At 45.5% G+C, this 22,481-nt stretch overlaps 1 protein-coding gene across 1 annotated transcript in view; it reads right to left on the bottom strand.

Moving 5' to 3' along the window:
- TMEM255B (transmembrane protein 255B) overlaps nt 1-22,481 on the bottom strand; it is a 109,744-nt gene that overhangs the window by 4,095 nt on the left and 83,168 nt on the right. The window contains exons 7-10 of the mRNA XM_080375515.1: nt 17,288-17,368; nt 13,296-13,381; nt 10,145-10,304; nt 4,580-4,723 (exon numbers count right to left, since the gene is read on the bottom strand). Of these exons, the coding sequence (XP_080231641.1) occupies nt 4,580-4,723; nt 10,145-10,304; nt 13,296-13,381; nt 17,288-17,368 (471 nt within the window). The remainder of the gene's footprint in view (nt 1-4,579; nt 4,724-10,144; nt 10,305-13,295; nt 13,382-17,287; nt 17,369-22,481) is intronic.

Raw genomic sequence — 22,481 nt, 5'->3', positions numbered from 1 at the left:
CATGAAAAACAGAGCTTATGAAGCAGCTCATGTTCAGGAACAAGCAGAGTTTGTTAAAACAAAAGAATGCATGTAGGGACTGATGTTCTGGATAAAATCCTACTACTGCTTTAAACCAAGTTTTGCCATTGATTTCAGAGGGGTCAGGATTTCACACCTCCCCTCATATGCCAGCACATGCCAATCCATGGGCTTCATCAGAAGAGTTGTGCGCAGCTCCCCTCAGGTTCAGGCCTAAAGTGCCTGGAATTTAAAAATCAAAACAAACCGAAAAATAGTAATCATGGATGTTTTTCAAGGGAAATGAAAAATCTGGGCAAGTAAACGCTGCTCCCTGCTGCTAAAAAAATTAATAGTCACCATCTAGAAAGCCAGTGCCAGGGCTGGCACTTGGACAACGAATGGCACCTGAGAGCTGCCCAGGGCTGGCAGACCCCATGCCACGGTGCCTGGCTTCTCTGGGGGGCTCCGGGTGAGCGGGGGCTGCTGCCCTGGGCCAAAGCCCCATGGTGAGGAGAATGTTGGCCTGCGTTTGTACCACAGGGCGACTTGGTGAGTGAGAACGGGGATGTCCTGACAGGGAGGTCGGTTGTGCCCTTCAGCTCTCCAGGAGGCAGTGCAGGTACGCTGACAGACCTGCTAGCTACATCAGCTCCAAACTGTTGCAGTTGTCGTGGTTTTGGGTGGTTTGTTTTTGTAATTTATTTTGGAGTTGTTGCTTCCCTCGCGCCTCAAACTGCAGCCACTGTTTCCATCTGTCTGCCTGGAATTGCTTCCGTAATGAGCTCTCCTCTGGCAGGAATGACTGGCACAGCCTTCACTGCTGTCATCACCACCAGCCCCTGCACAGCTAATCATTTACCTGACCCGTTGGCAGGCCTGCTACCAAGACTAGTTGTGACTGAACTGTACCAGTAAGGGATGAATGATTTTGTTAGCACATGCCACAGTAAACAAAAGAAACCCTTCTCAAAACGCATTCTTGTTATCACCCTTTCTTTTATGCTTTTGGCTGATTACTGCTGGCGGACAAGGAAGTATGAGGGAACTGAGGAGCGTTTACTGCCAGCTCAGGTTGTGGGTTTTTTAAAGACTTTGTTTTCCTCTCCAGCAAGCACTTTTTCAGTGAGATACCAGATTCCACAGAGGGCTATGAATGAATCTGCTCGATGGTGGGAGCCACAGGTGAACTCAGGTTCATAGCCTGTGGGCTTAAGGGAGCTTTAGTCCATGCAAGTGAGGGCAGCGCTTAGGATAGTGTGCTGCATGCCAGAGTAATCCAAGGTGGGTTATGTTCCCAGGAGGTGGAACTAGGGCTGTGGATTTCCTCACTTGAGCTGAGGGTTCAAACTAAGGTTATTAGTCGGTAATTGATTGCTAACTGCTTTACTTCATTAACTGGCATCAATTCACTTTTTTTTCCACCCCTAACTCTTAGCTGAAGAAGGTTTTGCTCCTTTTGTTGCACTGAACCACCACATGACCCTACCCCAGCCAGGGGCAGGTGTAGGGCAAAGTGAAATGCAGGGCCTTAGGAACAGTGTTTAGCCAAAGCTTTGGTGAGCCAAAGGGAATGCTGAGAAGAGAGGTGCGTCCTGGGGCTCTTAGGTGGATCTTGGTTGACATGGAAGCAAAAAATTACACTTTTCGAAGTGCCCAAGGGCACCCTCTTGCCAGCTGCTCCAGAAATATGTGTGAGCCTCATGCAGACCTTGAGCCACATCAGCCAGCACTGTGTGGATATTTTGCGAACATTAGCCCACCTCAGATGCCATACCTTGAACTGCAGCCCTAGGATACAGGGTTCAGCTTCAGATTTTAGTGTCTCAGTTGAAGGCTCAAGAACACAGATACCCAAGCACACAGCATAGTGACACGTAGCAATGGAATCCCACCCCTAGTCAGTGGAAAGGCCTTCAGGGTGCTTTTGTAGCACTCACATCATACACCTGTAGCCTGAAATAATCCATGTGTGGCTCCCTCTGTGGACTCCAGGCTCAGGCAGGGTCTTCTGCACTATGGACAGCTAGACCTGAATTCAGTTGCCCACATGTAAGTGTCCAGCCCTTCTGGGATGCCATGGGATATCCCAGACATCCACACAGATGGGACGCAGGGAGTACAGGACCTGGACCCTCCCAGAGCGGCAGCAGGGGCCAGGTGGCTACCTGACCTCATTTTCAGGCAGCACTAGATCCCTACCTGCCAACAACCCCTGTGTTTAGCCAGACGAATCCCAGCCCCAGGGCCTGTAGTTGGCTTAAGGACTAGGACCAGCTGAGCAGGGCTTGTGAAAGCCTGAATACAGCAGCGGGGTACTGCCTGGAGCACCTAGATGGGTCATGAAGACCTCCAGCTCCATGGATTCAGCCCACAGCTCTCAATTAATGGAAGTGGATGACAGTTAAGTTTCTGGCTGTTCTTAACTGGGCCTGCTTCTAACATTCACCATTTTTAGCTTTGAGTAAGTTTATTGTGATTTTTTAACTCATATACTGATGCAGAAATTACTTCTCTCCAAACTACAACCTCATGAGCTCATACAGGAGGAAGGTGGCTTGTTTTCTGGTTTATTTTTTCCCAGGGAAAGGCTCCCTTTTGGAGCCCAGTGCTTCTCACTAACCTCTCCTGGCTTGGGAACAGCTGGTGGTGTCTGCCTCTGACATTATGAAGGGGAGAGAAGACAAATGAACACACTTGGATAAAGTAGAAATCTAGGAAAAGAACTGTGATTATTTTGGAATGCAGTTAAGAATTTGGGGTAAATGTGATGTATTTCTGTTTCTCAGTGGGCACAGGACAGAGCAGTTACAATTGATCCCCATGACTACTTACATGCATATTTTCAACTTAATTGCTTTCTTTCATCTGTTTTTATCCCCTTCTCTCTCTATTCTTGGCTACATGCTAACTGAACTCTGCAGAACAGCACAGCTTTTCAGCTAAAAGCAAACAAAAAGAGACATTCTTGTTTTTCTCTTAACTTGTGGTCTCCCAAAGTGCCTGGCCCCATTTATGTTAATAATTATGATGTGCCAAGGACTGTTCTCTGGCTGTGAAGCCAACTGGCACAGCACATATCACATCCCCACAGCTGAACTCTTAACGCCAAATGAGTGTGACTGCATGCACACTGCCTACTTGGAACAGTCCATTGCCCTTGCCATCTTCTGACCCCTTCCCGAGCGTTGCTGGAAGACTGTTAGGTGGTTTGGTCCAACCCCATACCAGGAGCATGCTAACAATTCCCTGGTGCGGGTGATCATTGTGTCCCAGTACTTGTGCCTGGCAGCTTATAGGCCCTGAACAGATGTAGCTCAGGAGGCTGTGGGGAGCTGGTCCACAGCATGTTCATGCTGAACGCGCAGCGTTTTCAATTAAGAAGCACTGCAAAACTTGTGGTACCCACTGGTCTAACACTACACAGCCAAAGTATAACAAGCCATTAGATGGAACAAAACAGTTTTACTGTGCTTTAAAAGATCTAAAAACTCCTGTGATTGCTTCAGGGTCTCAGTACACCCAGTTATTTCCCAGCTCACCTCATGTTCTTCACGTCGTGGGCCGGGCGGTGGAAGCAAACACCATCCTCAGCACCAGTCCCTGCATTTTCCATGCTAGCTCTGGCTGGACACAGCACAGGCTTGGGGCATGACTTGCACCTCATCCTTCTGAAGGTGGCATAGCAGTGTTGACTCAGCTCATATTGTATCCCTTCCCACAAGGGGAGAAAGCTGCATCTCTGGAAGCTTTCTCTCCTACCTCCAGGCACCAACCTCTGCCAACTCCTATAGCAGCTCTGTACCTGTCTCCCAGAGTGGCCTGTAGCAGATGCTTATAGAAAGCTAGAAGAAAAAGGGCTTGATCTTTTGATGAGCCCCCATCGGTTCTTATGGCAGGCAGCCATTTGGGGAATTGCTGGGCTGCAAGTGACACCTGAATCCCTGTATTTAACAGCAGCTGATGTTCCTAACCCCTCATTTATACTCTTCCACAACAGCCCGTGCCATTTGACTCTTCTCTGGTGTGTAAAAACACTTCCTATTTCTGGCTTATATTGCCACATAACAGTTTTACTGGGGCAACCAAAACTTTGTGCGAATAGATGTTACCACTAATAACCATCCACAATCCTCTCCGTATCACTCAGTTTCATGGACCTCTTGTTTCCTTCTGGTTTTTGTCTCCTTTCCATTTCATGAGTCCTTATCTACTTATCTCCGTATTAAGAATAAGGTGGGATAAGGTGTGCAAACTTTCCTGCCAAATCCTGTGTTTGCCAGGTGCTTTTGTTGGCTTCCCCAATGCTTCGGCTGCTGCTTTATTGTGCCCAACATGGGGCCCATGTTCATCTTAATGACTACTGCAGTGCAGCTCTAATCCCTCAATGGGATTCCTGGTCAGCAGAGCCCAACCAGAGAAAGCCTGAGGTCTGAGAATTAGGGTCAAGACTAAGTTACCCCAGAGACAAGTCTGTGAGTTGCCTTGCCTCATTTCAAACCCCCAGGTACCACCGAGTTGGTACTGAGTAGCATCTTATGCTTTTCTGATGGAGTAAGGACACCATTGTGTACTGTACCTGAAGAGGTAATGGGTAGGATGGATATGTAGAAATAGTTGCTGCAGAAGGACAGAACCCAGTGTATGTCAGGATCTGCTGGGCAGGATTGTACAGGATCTGAGGAGGAGGTGCAGCACTGAAAGCAATTTGGGACAGAGGTACCTGTTAAACACAGAAAACAATAGAACATCAGCATCGCGCAGAAGGGGCTGGAGCAGGAACCAGTCCTAACACACGCAACTAGGTAATTTAACAACTTTCTGTTTTCCAACACAACACTGGTACTACAAAAAACAAGGAGAAGACAAAATGAGAGGAGGGTGTATCTGGAGTGAATTTCTCTGACCAGAAATACACAGCTATTTTAATCTTCTTCCCTTGGAAAAAAACTGCTGGTGCTTCTCTAGCACCAGTTACAGAAGCACTGGCAGGACTCCAGACCCGAGACACCCTGAAAAGCACAGCATACAGCTTTGACCACCTCTTATTCACTCCAGCACCAAACACCCAGTCCTTCACAATTTGCTACAGACTCTTTCCAAGCGCAGCCACCCAATGGTCTACCATCTTTTCTCTCTGCCTTCCTATGCAGGTCTACAAAGGTCTCCCTTTCCAGACCGCTTGCTCTTCTTTCACAGCTCACGCTGGTGAAATGGAGTTTGCTGCTGACTGTCCACTGACCCCCCAGGGGCATATCTCATTCCTACTGCATAAAATCTTTCATCAGAGCCCGTGGCTTTATTGACATGTCCCTCAACTGCAATGTGAGCGAAGGTCTGCAGGAAGAAGTAATGGTTCATATTAAACCAGCTAATCCAACCTAAGGAAGGAAAAAAAAAAAAAGAGAACAAAAGCTAAATGTGAAAGGGGGCTTGTGTTAAACCCTAAAACTCCGTGCTGTACAACCATTTGTGGAGGACAGTAAAGCTCTGTGAAAGATTTTCACGTCCCTCTCCTTTGCAAAGTGAGACAAATCTAGTGGTTTCTTCTCTTTCCTTTGTTTTCATTAGCAGATTCCTCTACATGAGAGCATGGAATTTTATTTTTACTGAAATAATAAAATATGGTGGTTGCTAGACAAATGTTCAAAGCACCAGTCTGGATTTTTTTTTTTTTTGGCATTTCCTTCTAGATTTATCAGAGAGACACATAAACCACTGCATCCTCTGGAGATGGTGTGAGATCTCTCTGTGATTGAGAAAGCGGTATGTTAATTGTGTTTGTACATGGAAAACATCTCCTAGGTCACTGATGTACCCCACGAGGTTACATGACAATCTAAGCCTTAGCTCTCTGCAGAAACTTAGCACCCCAGGAGACGGTGCAGAGAAAGCTGGGGTCAAAAGGCAGAAGGCAAATCTCTCATCTCCAAGGTACCCTCCTCAAAACACCTCCTTTCTACCTGCCCTGCCAGGTGGATGTGGTGGGGAGAAACAGAAGCAGTGCCTTTCAGACAGGAATAGCGAGAAGCAACCAGCTAGCTTGCCTCAGACCCAAAGGTCTGGGGCCAGTGACATACCCCACACCCAGAGCATGCCCTTCCTCAGGGGAGGGAGGTCCTGGCATGATCAGATCCTTCTGGCTATGGACATGAACATGGCAAGAAACACTCATTTTGCCCAATTTGAAACACAGATGCCTGTTCTGCATCTGCCACCGACTTTCTGGCATGGGTCTCTTTGGGTGCTGCTGTCCTTCTCCCAGAAACCTCTCTCAGTCCTCTTACATTCTCTCCATCCATAGCAGCCACACTCTGCGACTGCTAAGGATGAACATCACAATGGTTCTGGGGATTCATCCACCCCAAGTTCACTGATCAAAGCACCCTATTATCAGGCCATCTGGTCTCAGCCTGGAGCCAGCAACAATTTGCAGGTATTGAAGCTGGTTTGATGCTTTGGTCAAGTATTCCAGTAATGACACTATGTTAAATTACTCACATTAGAATGTTGCCAACCTACCCTTATATTTTAAACTGAATTACCACCCAAGTCAAAGAGATAAGGAGCTATGAACTGGCCAGGGAGCACTGCCAGTGCCATGCAGGCACTTCGGGTCAGGGAGTGTGGGGAAACTGGGCTGTGGCCAGGGGCTGTGGCCGCCCTGCTCCGGCCGTGCCAGCTGCTGCTGGCTGCGTGCTGGACTGCACGGCTGCTCAGCGAAGCAGGTCTGCTCACCCATCTGACACAGACCTGCCAAAGCCTTTATTTCTGAGCTTTTTTATGACTTCTTTTAATGTCAGACTGCACCTTTGGTTGTGCAAGTGCTGAGACATGAACGCATGGCAAGTAGCTCAGTAATTAGGGGTTCATTTTCTTTCTTTTTAGAACAGGGTCAGGGAAGAGGATAGGGGATAAGGGAATGATATTTAATCTTTTCACATTCCCTTGAGAACTCCAAGAAGGAGACTAACTGGAAAAAAAAAACAAAACGCAAACAAACAGGCAGCAACCCTCCTAGGACCATCAGTAGTTCTGATTACTGCAACCCTAAGCTCAGGGCAAGCAGGTTCCTTGGCAAGGTGTGTCAGGAAAACATCTACAAGTCACCAGATGAATACTGGGGCAGGGAAGGGAATTTCTAGATAAAGTCTTAGTACCAACAAGTGAAGTTTTCCATGCATTTCTTTACCTCTGTCTTTGGTAAGAAAAATTCGGGGTGTTTTACCATTTTGGATACCTCAAGTGCATACTTCTATTTACATTATGTATCTTGTTTGTTAAAGGTGACTTTAAGGTAATTGCCTACCCAGTGTCCTACATCCAAGCACAGTGCAGTTCTGAAAAAGACACGGTCATAACCACTGCAGCTCCCCCAGCACCCAGCAGATCATAGAGGATTGCCCCCCAGGTGACACAGGGGCCACCAAGAGCTGACACCTTGGGGGTCAGGAAAGAATGAAACGTTTCCCACTGAGCCAGCACAGCCCCCTGGCAGGCAGCAAAACCACAGGGAGTGTGCCAGAGTCTGCAGGGAATTTGTCACAAGAAAGAAAACCCGCAACAACCAAAACAACACTTCCTTTTTTTTCTGTCCAGGAAATGTGATGGGTTTAGAGGCAACAATGCTGTTTTGCAAACCCTTCCCTTTGTAACATGTTTTGCCTGCCAGGGTTCCCCAGAGATAAACATGATGTTTTTTATTTGACTAGTCAGCCTGGCCTTGTGTTTTCTGGAAGTCAACCTCAGAGCAATGCCCTGAGGTGTTTCAGCAGGCTTTGCAGCTCTCCCTGCAAACTGCCAGTGAGCATTTCTGTGGGAAGGTGACGTCCTGAAAGAAAGAAAATTGTTCTCCCATACACTTTGAAGGGTTTTTTTTTTTCTTATTTCAGTCCCATGCCCCTTTCTCTCCCTTTTCTCCTTGATGTTTTCTTGGCCCCTGTCTTCCCCCAAGAGTTACCCCTTTCACAACAAAAGCAAGCAGCAATTAGCAAACCAGCTCTGGTATATCACTTGCAGGGACCCTGAAAAAGCACAGGCAGGAGCAAGGAGCAGTCATTGTATTTTGGATTGCTGCTTTAGTATGATTTTCATAAGCATAGCATGGCTCCTGTGCTGAGGTAACTGACACAAACTCATCCTTCCCTTAAACTAGTGAGGGTTGTTGGTTTTTTTTTTCCCCCCACTCATGCTGCAGAGGAGGCATTAAACAGCTTATTCAGATCAGGTTTTTAGCTGGAGCCCTGACAGACTTGCTCCAGCCATGACTGGGGGGAAGTTGCACTGCTGCTGCGATTTCCTTGCATGGCTTTACACCGCCCAGTCAGAGGACCCAGACCTTAGCTCTGCCTCCTGGTAAGGGAACTTGCCAAATCATGGAGACCCCAGATCTCCCAGGAACATCTCCTTGGCTTGGTATCCCTCATGAGCAGTGCGGTATGGCCCCTGCACATCACAGAAGCATGCCTGGGCTGGAGCTTGCCCTGCTATGAAGCATCAACCCAAATCCCCTGCAAGCCTCAGTTTGTGTGAGACAGAACAGGTGGCCTCAGGCTGGCTCTCTGCTCCCTTCCCCATCTCAGGGTACCACTAGCAACTCCCACAGCTGCTCTGGTGGAGGCACTCTGCACCCATTTGCTAGGTAGGGGAAAATACTAGCAGCATTAGAAAGCTGCAGTGCTCTTCCAAGGACTTACTGTAGGTGAAGCCTGCCTTCTCTTCCTCATGGAGCTGCTTTTCCCTCTGCAGTTGTTCTTGCTCCCCTTCTGCCATTGCTGCTCTCACAGGCAGGGGATGCATTAAGCTGGGAAAGCTGTTTCCACTCTCTCTTATTGGGCTGCTGCAACTCTTTACCAGCTGCCTGCAATTTGTTATCAGCTTCTTGCAACAGGCCCCTCACATAAAGGACAGCTCAGCTGCACACTTCTTACATGCAAAGACTCAGCATGCTTGTCTGCCTTAAGCTAGAGAGAGGAGTATTTCCAGTAAACATTTTGCAACTCTTAACAAAGGTGAATGTCAAGTGGCTCATATAGGTCTGCTCTGTCACATGATTTTTAAGCATCCTACACATGCTGTAGATAGCCTGGATGTGCTTGCTAAGGGCTGCTGGGTGGCCAGAGCATGGCCTCCAGTCTGACTGGGTCCTTGGCTCATGGGCTGCCAGCTCGGAGCAGCCCCTTCCCTCCGGTTTGCCCCTCTGGTGTACAGCTCACCTGTCTCTCACTTTCCCTTCTCTGCTCCATCCCTCTCTTCTTTCCTTTCACTTGTCTTTCAAGTTAGTTTTCTCCTCTGGAAAAGTCACCAGAAACATCATGGATCCAAGATGACCTGTACCGCTATCATACCTCCCTTTGGCTCCTGCATTTCACCATCATCCCCATGCCTCTGCCCATTTAGTCTGGAAGCTCTTTGGGCTCTGGGACCATCTACTCCTCTGAGTGCCTAGTAAATCATGAGCTTTAGCAAACATGACCATTGACAGTGATAACCCCAGGAACAGCTACTTCACCCTTTTAACATGTCAGAAAATCTAGGCAGATGAGACACCGTATTACAGAATCCCTCCTAGCACACAGCTTCTTCTGAATGCAGTGGTGCGCATCAGCACAGCACAGTGGTGTGGCACCGGAAGCAATTAGAGGGTGACATTCCTTAGGAAAAAAAAAAAAAAAAAAAAGAGGAGGTTAAGGTGACCTGAACACACCTGTTGAAATAAAAACTAGCTTGGTACTTCAGAGTTGATCCGTTGATCCCCCTTCTTGGGAAAAGAACTATGAAAGGTTATAGGACTTGAATTTTACATGTTAGCTACAAGCTAGCATCCTGGAACTCTGTGCTGACCCACATGTTCAGTGCTGAATTAGAAGGAAAAAAAAGATACCATGAAGTGAATTGCCAGCATCTGTTCACACAGGCGCCGTTTTTTTCCCGTCCTTTCATGTATTTGACAAGGCTTGACCTACTTAGCTGTGAGCAGCTGGCAACAGCTTAGCCTAAAGATGTGACTCCAGACGGCCAGATCACACAGGAAACATGTATAAAGCGCCTCCTTTGTACGCTCACACTTCTGCGGTTTTAACCCATTTGATAATGTCAACAAGCACAGAAGTCCTCACATAAAGCAAAAGGCTGTGAGCCTTACCATGTCTTTAAATGCCCCAAGGATGGCTGCCGTAATAATCCCCAGAAACAACCCGATGATGTTGAGAACTGTGGAGGACCACAACAGCCTATACAGGTGAACCACGTCCTGACAGCTGCTCACGCCGAGAAATTCATAGTAACTGGAGGACTGTTCTGAACTGGAAGAGAACGCAGACAATGTCACTGCGGTGGGAATGGTTTTGCACAGAGCACCAGATGACCTGAATCCCTCCTGCTTACTTTCCTCTTTGGCAAAGTATTTCATGCATGCTCCCATCAAACACCACTCACATGAACTGGAGAAAGCTCCATTTAGACACAAATTGGTTCTGCTAATGCCAACATTCAACATCTAGTCCAACTAATACCAACCCTAGTTTGGCTGCAGTGTTGTGCACCAGCAAGGAGTCTTTTTTTTTTTTTTTTTGGCTTAGCGTCTCTGAACACAGCCATAGCCCTGGCATATGGATGCTGCCCTTATCATTTAGCTGCCAGCTAAAGCATGCTTAGCATTGCTTTTTTTCCCATCTCACCTGGAAATCTACTGGCATCTCTGAAACTGAGGAAGGCAAGTTGCTGAAGCATTAATTCAACCACAGGAAGGGAGATTTTGCCAGCTGGCTACATTTGTTTATGATATCTGTGGTTCCATATTAACAAATGCAACACAGTACAGCATGAAGATGTGCCTTTACACTATGGATTGTACTATCCAGAAATCTTTGTTTATATTTCTACACTGCACCAGTTACTGTAAATCAGGCATGTTATGAAGTTAATCCTCATTGTCTTGCTGAGCCAGAAATACCCTACTGCAAAATTTGAAACCACAGTTTCCTGCAGTTCTTTCCAGTACCTACCTTAATGCTAGCCCACTAATGAGCTCCTAGAGCAGCTACTGGAGTTGGGAAGATGTTTCAAATACCAAGTCTGTTTCTGCACTGTTAGGAAATTGCCATCAGATTATGGCAGAAACCAGAATTGAGCAGTTTGTGCACACCCTTCTGTTCCTCCATCCCCAGCACATGAGGCAGCAGTGGAGATGGCGGTTAGGGAAAGTTCTGCAGAAGATGGTAGCAGTGTGGAGAAACCCACATTTCTGGGGAGAATTAGGCCAAGCACAGTAATTCCTGGCACTGTGGATCATCTACTGTTGAGTTCACTTGGGCCCTAACATGAGCCCAGCTTAACTAAAGAAACCTATAGCTTCAGCTGGCATGAGGCTGAGGAAATCTCACTTGCGACCCTGCCTGCGTACCAGTCTACTGCATGGCTGACACCACGTCACTCCACGTGAGTGTGTCTCCTCCTTCTCTCTAGCCATCCTATGAACTGGAATTGCCAAGTTTGTGGAACAGCACAACCACTTCTTTGCTCTGGATTTGTCCATGCCAGTGCCATGAGATCTTGCTGTCCACTGTGGATTGCTGACAATGGCAGAACACACATGTTTAATTGTATCACTGAATACTGTCACAGCAGTGATCAGTCCCACATGTTTCAGACAAACGCAGTGTCTTAGAAAAACGGCACTGGGCATCTCCATCTGGAAGGGGAGTATTCCAGATAACTCCTTGTTGTCAGCTTATGCATTAAGCAACAGAGTTTCAGTCACTTTATTCGATAACTCTGAATGCTTTCGCCCCTCTAAGACCCCTCTTCTTTTCTGTACTGGGTTGGGCTGTTTGATTCGGTGTTAACGTGCAGCAGTTAGTTGTGTACCATGGAAGAAAGCATTCTCAGTGTGAACATACTGTATTGCAACTACGATGGTCCATCATTTTTCTATCATAGAAAGGTACTAAAGCTGTGCATACCCAACCTTTCCCATTTCATTTGTTGTATAACTCCATCATGCCCAGATTCAACACTTCGTACACAAGCAAAAGACTATAACATTCATAGGGGATTTTAATCCATTCCGTAGACCTGCAGTCACTTTGTGACTGTTGTGTGCACAAGACATGCTCATGCAAAGATGACTTCCCTCTAGTCCCAAATTTCATTTTTCTTCTCTAGTTGAGGCAGGATCTGGGCAAGAGCTACTCTTCTATGCAGAAGCCTTATGTAGAAGCCTTGTTGTGCCAGCCTTATTCCCTTACACCTAAAATGTTCATGTCTGGCTTAAGATGACTGGGGTTAATCAGGGCTGCTAGCATGTGAAAAGGAAGGAAAACCAAAACAAAACAGGAGATGTAGAAAGAAAGAAAGAAAGATGAGAAATACACGGAAGGAAAGAAAGAAGAGTGACTGTGGGTAGACTGTAGAGGATTGCAGAAGGTGCATGAGAATACATGGTAAGATGATAACTGAGGTGTGCAGAGGGTAAGTCAGGCAGAAGATCTGCTCTGGGAAATCCTCCTCAGTTTCTTGTATGTGGCAAGACATGATGCTGCTTGCAGTTGAAATCTCTATGTGCCAGGTGGTCAGTCAGTTCTGCAATATCATTTCATCTGTCTTGCACATTACAAACTCTTGGACTTTGCTGTGATGTAGTGTTCCTCATCACCTTTTTTACTCCTGTTAAATCACTCCATGGCAACCCTGTGCTAATCTTCAGCTGATCTTCGTAAGCATATCCAGATATTTCCCTTCTTATCTTCTGACATCTCATGCTTTGGTAATGACAAATTCAAATGTACAACTTCAGAAAACACTCACAAAACTCTGTATCTATCCTTTGACAATTCAGCAAAATCTCATGCCTACAGAGGCTATTGCTAACAGAAGAGCTCTGCCTGTGCCTACAGCTTGATCTCTGCTCATGGACACCTGTGTTCCTATTCATTTTATTTCCCCAAGTCTGGCAGAAAAAAAAAGAAAGGCTTTATTAAATCTAATGGGAAAACTGCATTGCAAGATCAACAGTAAATCTTGACAGGGCTATGACTGAGCGGTCGATTTTGATCACACACTAAAGACCTTATGGACATATTTAAAGAAAAAGAAACTGAAATAATGCCAACACTAATACCACTGACCTCTTCTCTGCTGGCATCGGGACTTCGATCACAGAGGAACTGGATTGCTTAGCATATAAGCCCCTTGTGTTGCTTCTCTAGGCCTACAGGCACTCCCCTATCATTTTAACAGCAACAAAAAACAACCAAGGAGTTCTTGGAGACCATTGACTGCACACAGGTACTTACTTCTCACAGTTGTACAGGTCACAGCAATAGCATGTGTTACTCTTTACTTTCAGCTGGCATTTGTTGTTTAAGGTATAACATGTCACCTGACAAAAAAGAACAGACTGACATTTATTCTCAGTGTTTCAGTGTTCTGAGTCCATCCTACTGACTGCAAAGAAGCAGCTACTGCAGCGTCAAGTTTTATTACCTGTTGTGGAGAAAGATCCTGAGATTCCAAACTCCACGACTGCAGGGCAGAAAGACATCCCTGAGCTCTCAGAAGTTCCATTTGGGACATCAGCCCCTGAGTCCTGGGGCATTTGCACTGTGGAGCCCAGAGCCGACCTGCAGCCACGGCTGCCAGTTTTCCACCCCTTTGCTGCACCGCTGGGTGCTATTTTGCTGAGACCCAGAGTCTGCAGCTGCAAGATGTGGATCCCTACAGCTGACACTGGGACTATGGGTCTTGAGAGATGCACCACAGCAAGCCGCTGAAGTGGATAAGAATACCACTCCATTATAGTGGGGAAATGGGCAAAGCAGCCAATTTATCTGAACAGATTTCAATACATGGAAACTCTCTCCTTTCAGTAACATCCTCCTGAGGAAGGAAATAATTAGGAACAACAACAAGAAGAACAATCTCTAAACCCAAAACCAAAACCACTCAGAAAAGATCCAAGCACTCCAGCAAGTAAGTACCATTCACTGCAGGCTCTTGAACAGAAAACTGAAAAGGTTTATTTGTGTGAGCAGGAATTGCAGGGATGGCCAGATGTTAGAACAATAAAGGTAGGCACATGTAGGCCACTCTCCACCCAGACAAGAAATCACCTCTTCAGTGTGGTAAGCATTAATCACTTCTATATGGCACTACAGACCCATTGAAATATTTTATATGAAAGGCTTTTTTCCCCCTGAGATATTTCAGCTTATTGATTTTGAAATCCTGGAGAACTATCACTTTTAAAAGCTAGCAGGTCAGAAAATACATTATTTCTATAGCTTTTATTTTGATAGAAAAAAAAGTACTGTAACCACTGAGAAGTATTTTGTTTTCAAAGTGCAAGTAAAATGTATTATTGCACGGAAAATTCCTCATAATGAATAAGTAGAAGGAACATGCTTAGGAACACATGCCTGCTTTTGAAAAGCTTCTGTCAGACACTTCTGCTTAGCTGTGACTCTGTTAGTCTGTGGGACAGTCTCCACAGGAGTTGTGAAACCCCATGTTTCTCAGCTCCTGAGTTCTGGATCTGTGCATGTCTTTCAGTGTGAAAACCACCACTGTTGATGAGTCTGTACTCCTCTCATGTTTGTTCCCAGCAAAAAGGGGAAAGCCTTAAACACACAGACTCCACACCAGAGAACATTCGCCTTGCAGCTGGTCTCAGACTTGCCACACTTGTCTTTAGCAGGATTTACTTGAGCAGTGGAAGTTGGGTGACAAAGCTAAAGTTAAAAGGAAAATAAAATGATGTCTTGGGCTTGACTTGCTGCCCGGGACAAGGCTGTACCTGTGGTTAGTGTCTCTTACAAATCACCTCTTCTAACCCAAAATGGAAGTTTGGTTATAAAAGAATCGTCTCAGTCTAGGTTGCAACTTGGAAATGGAGCTCACGGCTTGATACAGACACATCCCACTGGTCACAAGAATATCTCACCCTGAGATAGGACCTTGTTTCATCCACCTTATTCTGTTGTGCCAGAACTTACTGGAATTTAACATAGGGCTTTGCTGGCCTGAAGTCACATTCAGCTGCAGCCATCCTCAGCCTGAGTTGCAATTTGCTGCGTAACAGGAGCACACTACCATCAACAACTGCTTAATTAAGATCCAGCTCAGAAGGGACTGAAACATCACACCTGGCTACTTCTCAAAGCAGTTTGAAAACTGATCCTGGAGCAGAGCGCGCCAATGCGTCTGCTACCACAGCCATTTCGTTGGGACACTCTAATGCTTTTGCACTGAGTGGAACTTAAAACTTTGGGGTTGACCCCCCCTGTATGCAGTCAAAATGGCCTAGGACTGGCATAGTTAAAATACCTTTTTCCCATTACATGTGCATGATTGGGATTGAAGGGCTTTCTAAGATGGAGTGGGTTGCTAAAAAGATGGTTTGTTCTGATGTATGGCTTTGGGGACCACTTCTGATTGATAGGAAATAAAAGTAGTTTATTCCTCTCTAAACATCTTATTGATTGGGCCAGGTGCCCCTTTTTACTGTAGAAGGCTAGAAGTACAAAAGGGGGAGATTGGAAAGATCTTAAACATGTTTTTATCTGCTTTTAGGCTACAAGACGTATTATATTATTGGCCAAGGGAGTTACTGTAGTTGTCTATTTTTATCACTGCATTTTTAAAACACGCAAAGAGCAAGACACTCCTTTTTAGGAGAACAGCGAATAAACCAAAATAAACAAATCACTGTGTGGTGTGAGCAAGGGTGGTGGAAACAGGCCATTTGTGGGTATTACGCATGTCAAGACCTATTCATCTCAGCCACCAGACTTTTAGCTTTTTCATGTTCTGGCTGTTTGTGTCTGCCTATTCCATCAGCACCAACTGAAGAGATGTTCTCACCTCATGGTAACTGCAAGAAAATCAAATTCTTTCTGCTTTGAGCAAAGAGAAGGACTGAAACAGGCAAACTACATGAGCTGGAATCACTCACAGGCTAGAGACGGCAATCAAAATGAAACTTGCACTTAGTATACAATCTGCCTTCCTAGTTAGGTGTTTGCCTGGCATGCAGAGCATGTCCCTTGCTCACTAGCTGGCTAACTTTGGAAAAGCAAAAGGCAAGTTCAAAAGCCACGGATTGTTGACTCTGAATTAGCACATAATGACTCTAGATTAATGGACAACCAGACAAGAATGTTATTACAATCTAACTACACTTTTAAAAGATAAGGGTTTTTTTTGCCAGAATAGAGCAAGGAGCTGTGGGTGGCCCAGCTTTAGACATTCCCAGAATCTGCAGAGCTGGGGAAACCTGTGTGGCCATAAGCCTGAAGTTGGGGTCACCTGCAAGGAGTTGTGGCCAGCTACATGCTTATTACAGGAATCAGAGGTATTTCTCAGGCTATGCCTGTGTCTGTGTGCATGCATACTTTAGAAAAGGATGGAGTAAAATTTATAGGAAAGGGTGTTGTCACACGTCATAAGTTTGTCTGGGTAGGTCTTTAGGTAAGGAGGTCAATGAAATATTTTCATCATACATTTTCTGGAATCAACAACAAGGTACCCTAGCAGCAAGATTTAAGGGGTATTAGCTGCTTAACCTGGCTAAGTTGCCTAGAATTATTAATGGTAACATTCCCCATATACTTTTTCTTCACCATGGGAGGAATGGTGATGAAAGACATCTGGCTTCTTGTAAGTTATACCACTGTTTAACTGTTCTTACTCCTGCTCTGCTTGATTTTCTTCGCACTCCCACGAATTTACCACAATAATGAAATGAAAAATAGAAAATAAACTAAAACTGGACTTCTCAGGAGGCTAGCCATTTGGGTATGGGCACTTTTCCGACCATGTTAATGTCATTAAGATAATAAAAAAAGTGGCATTCAAACCACTGACATTCTTGGCCTGTTCTGGATAAATACATGAGAAGATTTGAAGTCTTCTGGACAACGAAAATGGATTCATTTAGATATTTCCTATTCCACTTGAAGTCTACAAAAACCTCCTTAGAGAAAGATGCCAATGTGACAAATACATTCCAGACAGCTATTATACAGTATGGAGGGACTAGGAAACATTCCAGTCCTGGAGTAATGTACTGGATAGAAACACTGACGATGACTCAAAACCTCGCTGATTGTAATGATTTGCAATCACCAGAGGCTTGGACAAGAGAGGGGTCACTTGCTGGAAAAAGAACAGTAGGGTCTATCAACCCATGACCTACATGCACAGACATGCTCTCAAACACTTGCCTCCCTCCTCCCCAACCCCTCGAAGTACAGCAGAAATAAGCATTTCATGAGGTGGATTTGTTTACCTCTGTCTGGTAGGCATCATAGAGGAATCCAATTCCACTTGAATAAAACTGGCACCTTTTGTTATACAAAGGTCTGGGTTCCTGCAAAGAGAAAAACAGCCAAAAAAGACTCAGTCTGGAGGCAGTGTGAAGGCACCATGTCCCCATGCCAGATGCTTACAGCTCTGTGGAGCTGAAGCCAATGCAGACACTTGGGTAAGTGGCTCACACCCCCCGACATTGGCTTTCTTTCCAGAATGGCTCTCCTCAGGGTTACATTTTCCTTTCTCACTCTGCCACTAAGCTATGTTAGTATCATTTATTTTTCTCTATACCAGTCACCTCTTTTAAGAAGACATCATCCCTGGCATTTAGCCACTTCCTTGCTTGCTGACAACTCGTACTGCCCGATGAGAATGGTCCAGTCACTCTTTTTGCTAGTACACAAAGAATTACTTTGGTATTTGTCTTCAAGGTACGTGACTTCCTTTTTAAAGGACTTCAACAATGTCCATAGTGAAAACGAAGTAAAATAGCTAATACTTTAAGCATTCCACTTACTACACACACTTCAAGCCCCAAAAGCAAAACAAAGAAAATGAAGAAATGAAGGCATAAAGGGGAAGCAATTTGCACTGTTTGGTTTTGCCTTATTTTCCATTTATGCTTATTGCAAAAAATACATTAGCTGCTCATATTTCTTATTTTGCTTGTCACAGTTCCCACAAGCTGATATAAAGGAAGAACACAATGAAATATCCTTGGCCAGATGGAAGATGTGTGTTGCCAAACTTGCCAAATAGCCACTTTGAAGGCTAGAGGATGCATACTTCAGTCAGTTTCAGGACTAGAACATATGTGCCTATAGAGGATTTAACAACTGAAGAGTCCTCTGTGATCAGATGTCTATTCCAAAGCAAAGTGTGGGAATGACTTATGTTGGCAAAAGAAGTCTTTTCCAACAACCTTCTGTCACTTACCTAGCCTGATCTGTGTCTTCAAAAGCATTTAAGTTCTCCCCAATATGTAAATCAGACCACTTCCAAGAAAGATGGAAACTCACTATCTGCCATCCTCTCTTTCCATGCTGACTTATAAGCAAAGGATTACTGAAGTTGTTAGCAGAAATCCATGCTGAGTAACTTTCACTGCACTTTAAAGCTTTATGACCCATCCAGGAATAACCCTGAAACTGCAGAAAGTTCTGCACTATTTAAGATCACTTCTGAGTATTCTATGCTTGTTGGATAATGAAGTGTGAACCATATAAATCTGCTGACCCAAAATACATAATCAGTTAAAATGCAGAGCTAGGCAGGAATGCAGACTGGTCCATGAATAAAGCTCATCCATCAGCTTGTTTGCCTTTCTGATTACTCTGGCAAACCCAAGTTTGTACACCAACTCCCAAGGGTTAGTGAAAGGTTAGCTTCCTGCATCCAAAAACACTTATTTATATTACACAAGTTTAAGAAAAAAATGCTTCAGTAACTCTTTTTCTCTAGAGGAAAAGCAAATACCACACAAACAGTATGCCATGTCTTGAAGTAGGACACTATTCTCCCATAGGTCTGGGAAAGCATTAGCCTTTAGCCATGATTTCCAAGGACAGATCTGGTTGAGAGGACTAACAGGATGTAGTTTCTCTGCTAGCACAGCAAGCACAGTACCAGCCAAAGGCTGTGCTGCCCTTCTTTCGTAGAGTATCATACTCCAACCCTGTGTTCATCTGTTGCATGGGGAGGAAATGAGAGAGAAGGGCAGTGAGCAGCAGAAAAGGCTTTTTCTGCCGTGAGCAGCAAATCCATGAGAAAGTGCTGTCCATCATATTCATAACAATAATGAGTTTCAATTGGATACAGAAGATCCTGGAAGGGGTTATGGTCAAGTGCATGGAGTCAAAGTGATGTTCTCAATCCTGTTGGTCAGGAGAAATGGCTTGAAGAGGGCTGGACAGATCCAGCAGATTAAGAACTGGTTGTGCATCCGGTGTCAGCAACAGGAATTTGGCTTTTATGACCTTCATGACCACAAGAGAATCTTTCATGATCAAGGACTTCTTGAAAGAGATTGGATCCATCTGACTAATTAGGGAAAAAAGATTTTTGCCTGCAGTAGTCAACTGGTGATGACAGCTTTAAATTAGGGACAACAGGAGAGGGACATGAGGAACAATCAAGTGAGGAAATAGTGGATGAATAAGTGAATTGAACGAGGTGATGTGGACAAGACAAATCTCATCATCAACTTAACAGGGCTAAACGGACAGCACAAGGGAAACTTTCATCTGTTTTTTGGGATGCTTACCACTCATTGAAGTGTCTCTACACTAACACACACAGCCTGGAGAACAGTTTGAGGTTTGCGTGCAGATCAAGGCAAGGATCTCACTGGGATCACAGAGACATGGTAAGATAGCTCACAGGACTGGAATGCTGCCACGGATGGATACAGGTTTTTCAGGAAGGACATGTAGGATGGTGGAAAGGGGAATTGATCTCTATGAGTGAAAGCAGCAAGAATTCATGGAGCTCTGCCTAGGAACAGATGAGGAGCCAGCTGAGAGCTTATATGTCAGTATTAGAGGCCAGACTAAGACAGGTAACGTGGTGGGTGTCTGCTATAGACTGTCTGATCAGGAAAAAGCAGATGAGGCTTCTTATAGAACTGGAAGAAGCCTCACACTCATAGGCTCCAGTGCTCACAGAGTACTTTAACTACTTTACTACTTCAAAGTAGTAAAGGACTTTACCCCAATATCTGGGGGATGCTCAATGTACCTTCTGTAAGGGAACACAGCAGGGCACAAGTAATCCAGGAGGGTTCTGGAGTGCATTAACAACCACTTCCTAATGTGGGTGATCAAGGAGCTGACAAGGAGAACAGCTCTGCTGGACCTCATGCAAACAAGGAAGGACTGGTCATGGATGTGGAGGTCAGGGGCAGCCTTGCCCCTGATAATGTGATGGTGGAGTTCACAATCTGGAGAGGAGGGAGCAGGGAAAAAAGCAGGATCCCAACCCCAGACTTCAGGAAAGGAGACTTTGGCCTATTCAGTGATCTGCTTGGTAGAATCCTATGGGATGCAGTCCTGGGAAGCAGTGAGGTTCAGGAGAGCTGGTTGATATTCAAGGATCACCTCCTCCAAACTTAAGAACAGTTCACCCTAACTAGTAGGAAGTCAAGCAAAGGCAGCAGGATGCCTGCGTGGATGAACAAGTTGTTCCCGATATAACTCAGACATAAAAAGGAAGCCTACAAGAAGAGCAATCAGGGGCAAAACACCAGGGAGGAAAAGCGGAACAATTATATGAGCGTGCAGGGATGGGGTTAGGAAAGCCAAAGCCCACCTGGAATTCAATCCAGCAAGGGCTGCGAAGGGCAACAAGAAGGGCTTCTTTGAGTGTGTTAGCAACAAAAGAGAGATTAGGAAAAATATGGGCACACTACTGAATGAGGCAGGCAACCTGGTGACAAAACACATGGTAAAGGCCAAGGTACTCAATGTCTTCTTTGCCTTGGTCTTCAGTGGAGACCAGTGGGAAAACTAGGGGAAGGAAGACTTACCCTTGCTGGAGGAGGATCAGGTTAGGGAATGTTTAAACAGACTGGAGATACACAAGTCCACGGGACCTGATGGGATGCACCCATGAGCATTGAGGAAGTCTCAATGATGTCAATGCAAAGCTGCTCTCTGTTACCTTTGAAAGGTCATGATGTTCAGGGAAGATTTCTGAGGACTTGCAGAAAGCAAATGTCACTCCCATCTTCAAGAACGGCAGGAAAGATAATAAAGGGAACTACACACTGGTGGGAAGGTGATGGAGCAAATAACCTTGGAAACCATTTCCAAACATCTCAAGGACAGGAAGGTGACTGGGAGTAGTCAACATGGATTTACAATGGGGGAATCACGTCTGACCAACCTGTTAGTCTTCTGCAAGGATGTGACTGGCTTGGTGGATGACTGGAGCTTCTCACTCATCTGCTTCTGGATGTTGTTTATCTTCACTTCAGTAAGGCCTTTGGCAGTCTCTCATAATACTCTCAATAGACAAGCTGAAGTACAGCCTAAATAAGTGGACAGTGAGGTGGACTGAAAGCTAGAAGAACTGCTGGGGTCATGGTGTTGTGATCAGTGACATAAAGTCCGGCTGGAGGCCACTCAATAGTGGTCTAGCCCAGGGTCAATACTAGGGACAATACTGTGTAACATCTTAACTACTGAGCTGGATGATGTGTAGAGTGCACCCTCCACAAGCTTGTAGATGATACAAAACTGGGAGGAGTGGCTGAAAGACCAGAGCACTGTGCTATTGTTCAGGGCTGGGATGGAGAAATGGCCCACAGGAACCTCAAGAAGTTCAGCACAGTGAAATGCCAGATCCTGCACCTAGGGGGAAATAATCCCATGCACCAGGAAAGGCTGGGGGCTGACCAGCTGGAAAGCAGCCTTACAGAAAAGGACCTGGGGGTCCTGGTGGGCAGCAGGTTACACATGAGCCAGCAGTGTGCCCTTGTGACAAAAAAGGCCAGCAGTATCCTTGTCTGCATTAGGAAGAATATCACCAGCAGGTCCAGGGAGGTGATCCTTCCTCTGTACTCAGCACTGGTGAGACATACTGGAGTGCTGGGTCCATTGCTGGGCTCCCCAGTATAAGAGGGATGTGGATGTATTAGATGAGTGCAGAAAAGGACCATGAAGATAATTAACAGACTGGAACATGTGTCTTAAGAGAAGTAGCTGAGAGAGATGGGACTGTTCAGCCTACACAGGAGAAGGCTCAGGTGTACCTCATCAATGTGTATCAACACCTCACGGGGGAAGTAAAGAAGATGGAGCCAGACTCTTCTCAGTGGTGCCCAGGAAAAGAGGCAATAGACACAAACTGAAATACAGGAAAATCCATTTAAATATATGAAGAAACTTTTCACTCTGTGGGTGATTAAACACTGGAATGGGTTTCCCCGAGTGGTTGTGGTGTCTCCGTCCTTGGAGATACCCAAAGCCCAACTGGACACAGTTCTGAGAAACCTGCCCTAGTGGGCACTGCTCTGAGCAGAGAACGTTGGATTAGACAATCTTCAGAGGTGCTGCTCAGCCTCAGCAACTCTGTGATTTTGCGAAGAGGGTCAGAGCCTACCTCAGGATAAGAGTAGACTATCATAGGTCATGGATTTAGCAAATATACCTTAGCACCTGGAGCCAGATGCT

This window comes from Falco punctatus (assembly GCF_963210335.1).
Source record: "Falco punctatus genome assembly, chromosome: 2".
NCBI classification, from domain to species: domain Eukaryota; kingdom Metazoa; phylum Chordata; class Aves; order Falconiformes; family Falconidae; genus Falco; species Falco punctatus.
Note: the sequence above shows the minus strand (reverse complement) of the source record. Positions and strands in the feature narration are given on the sequence as shown.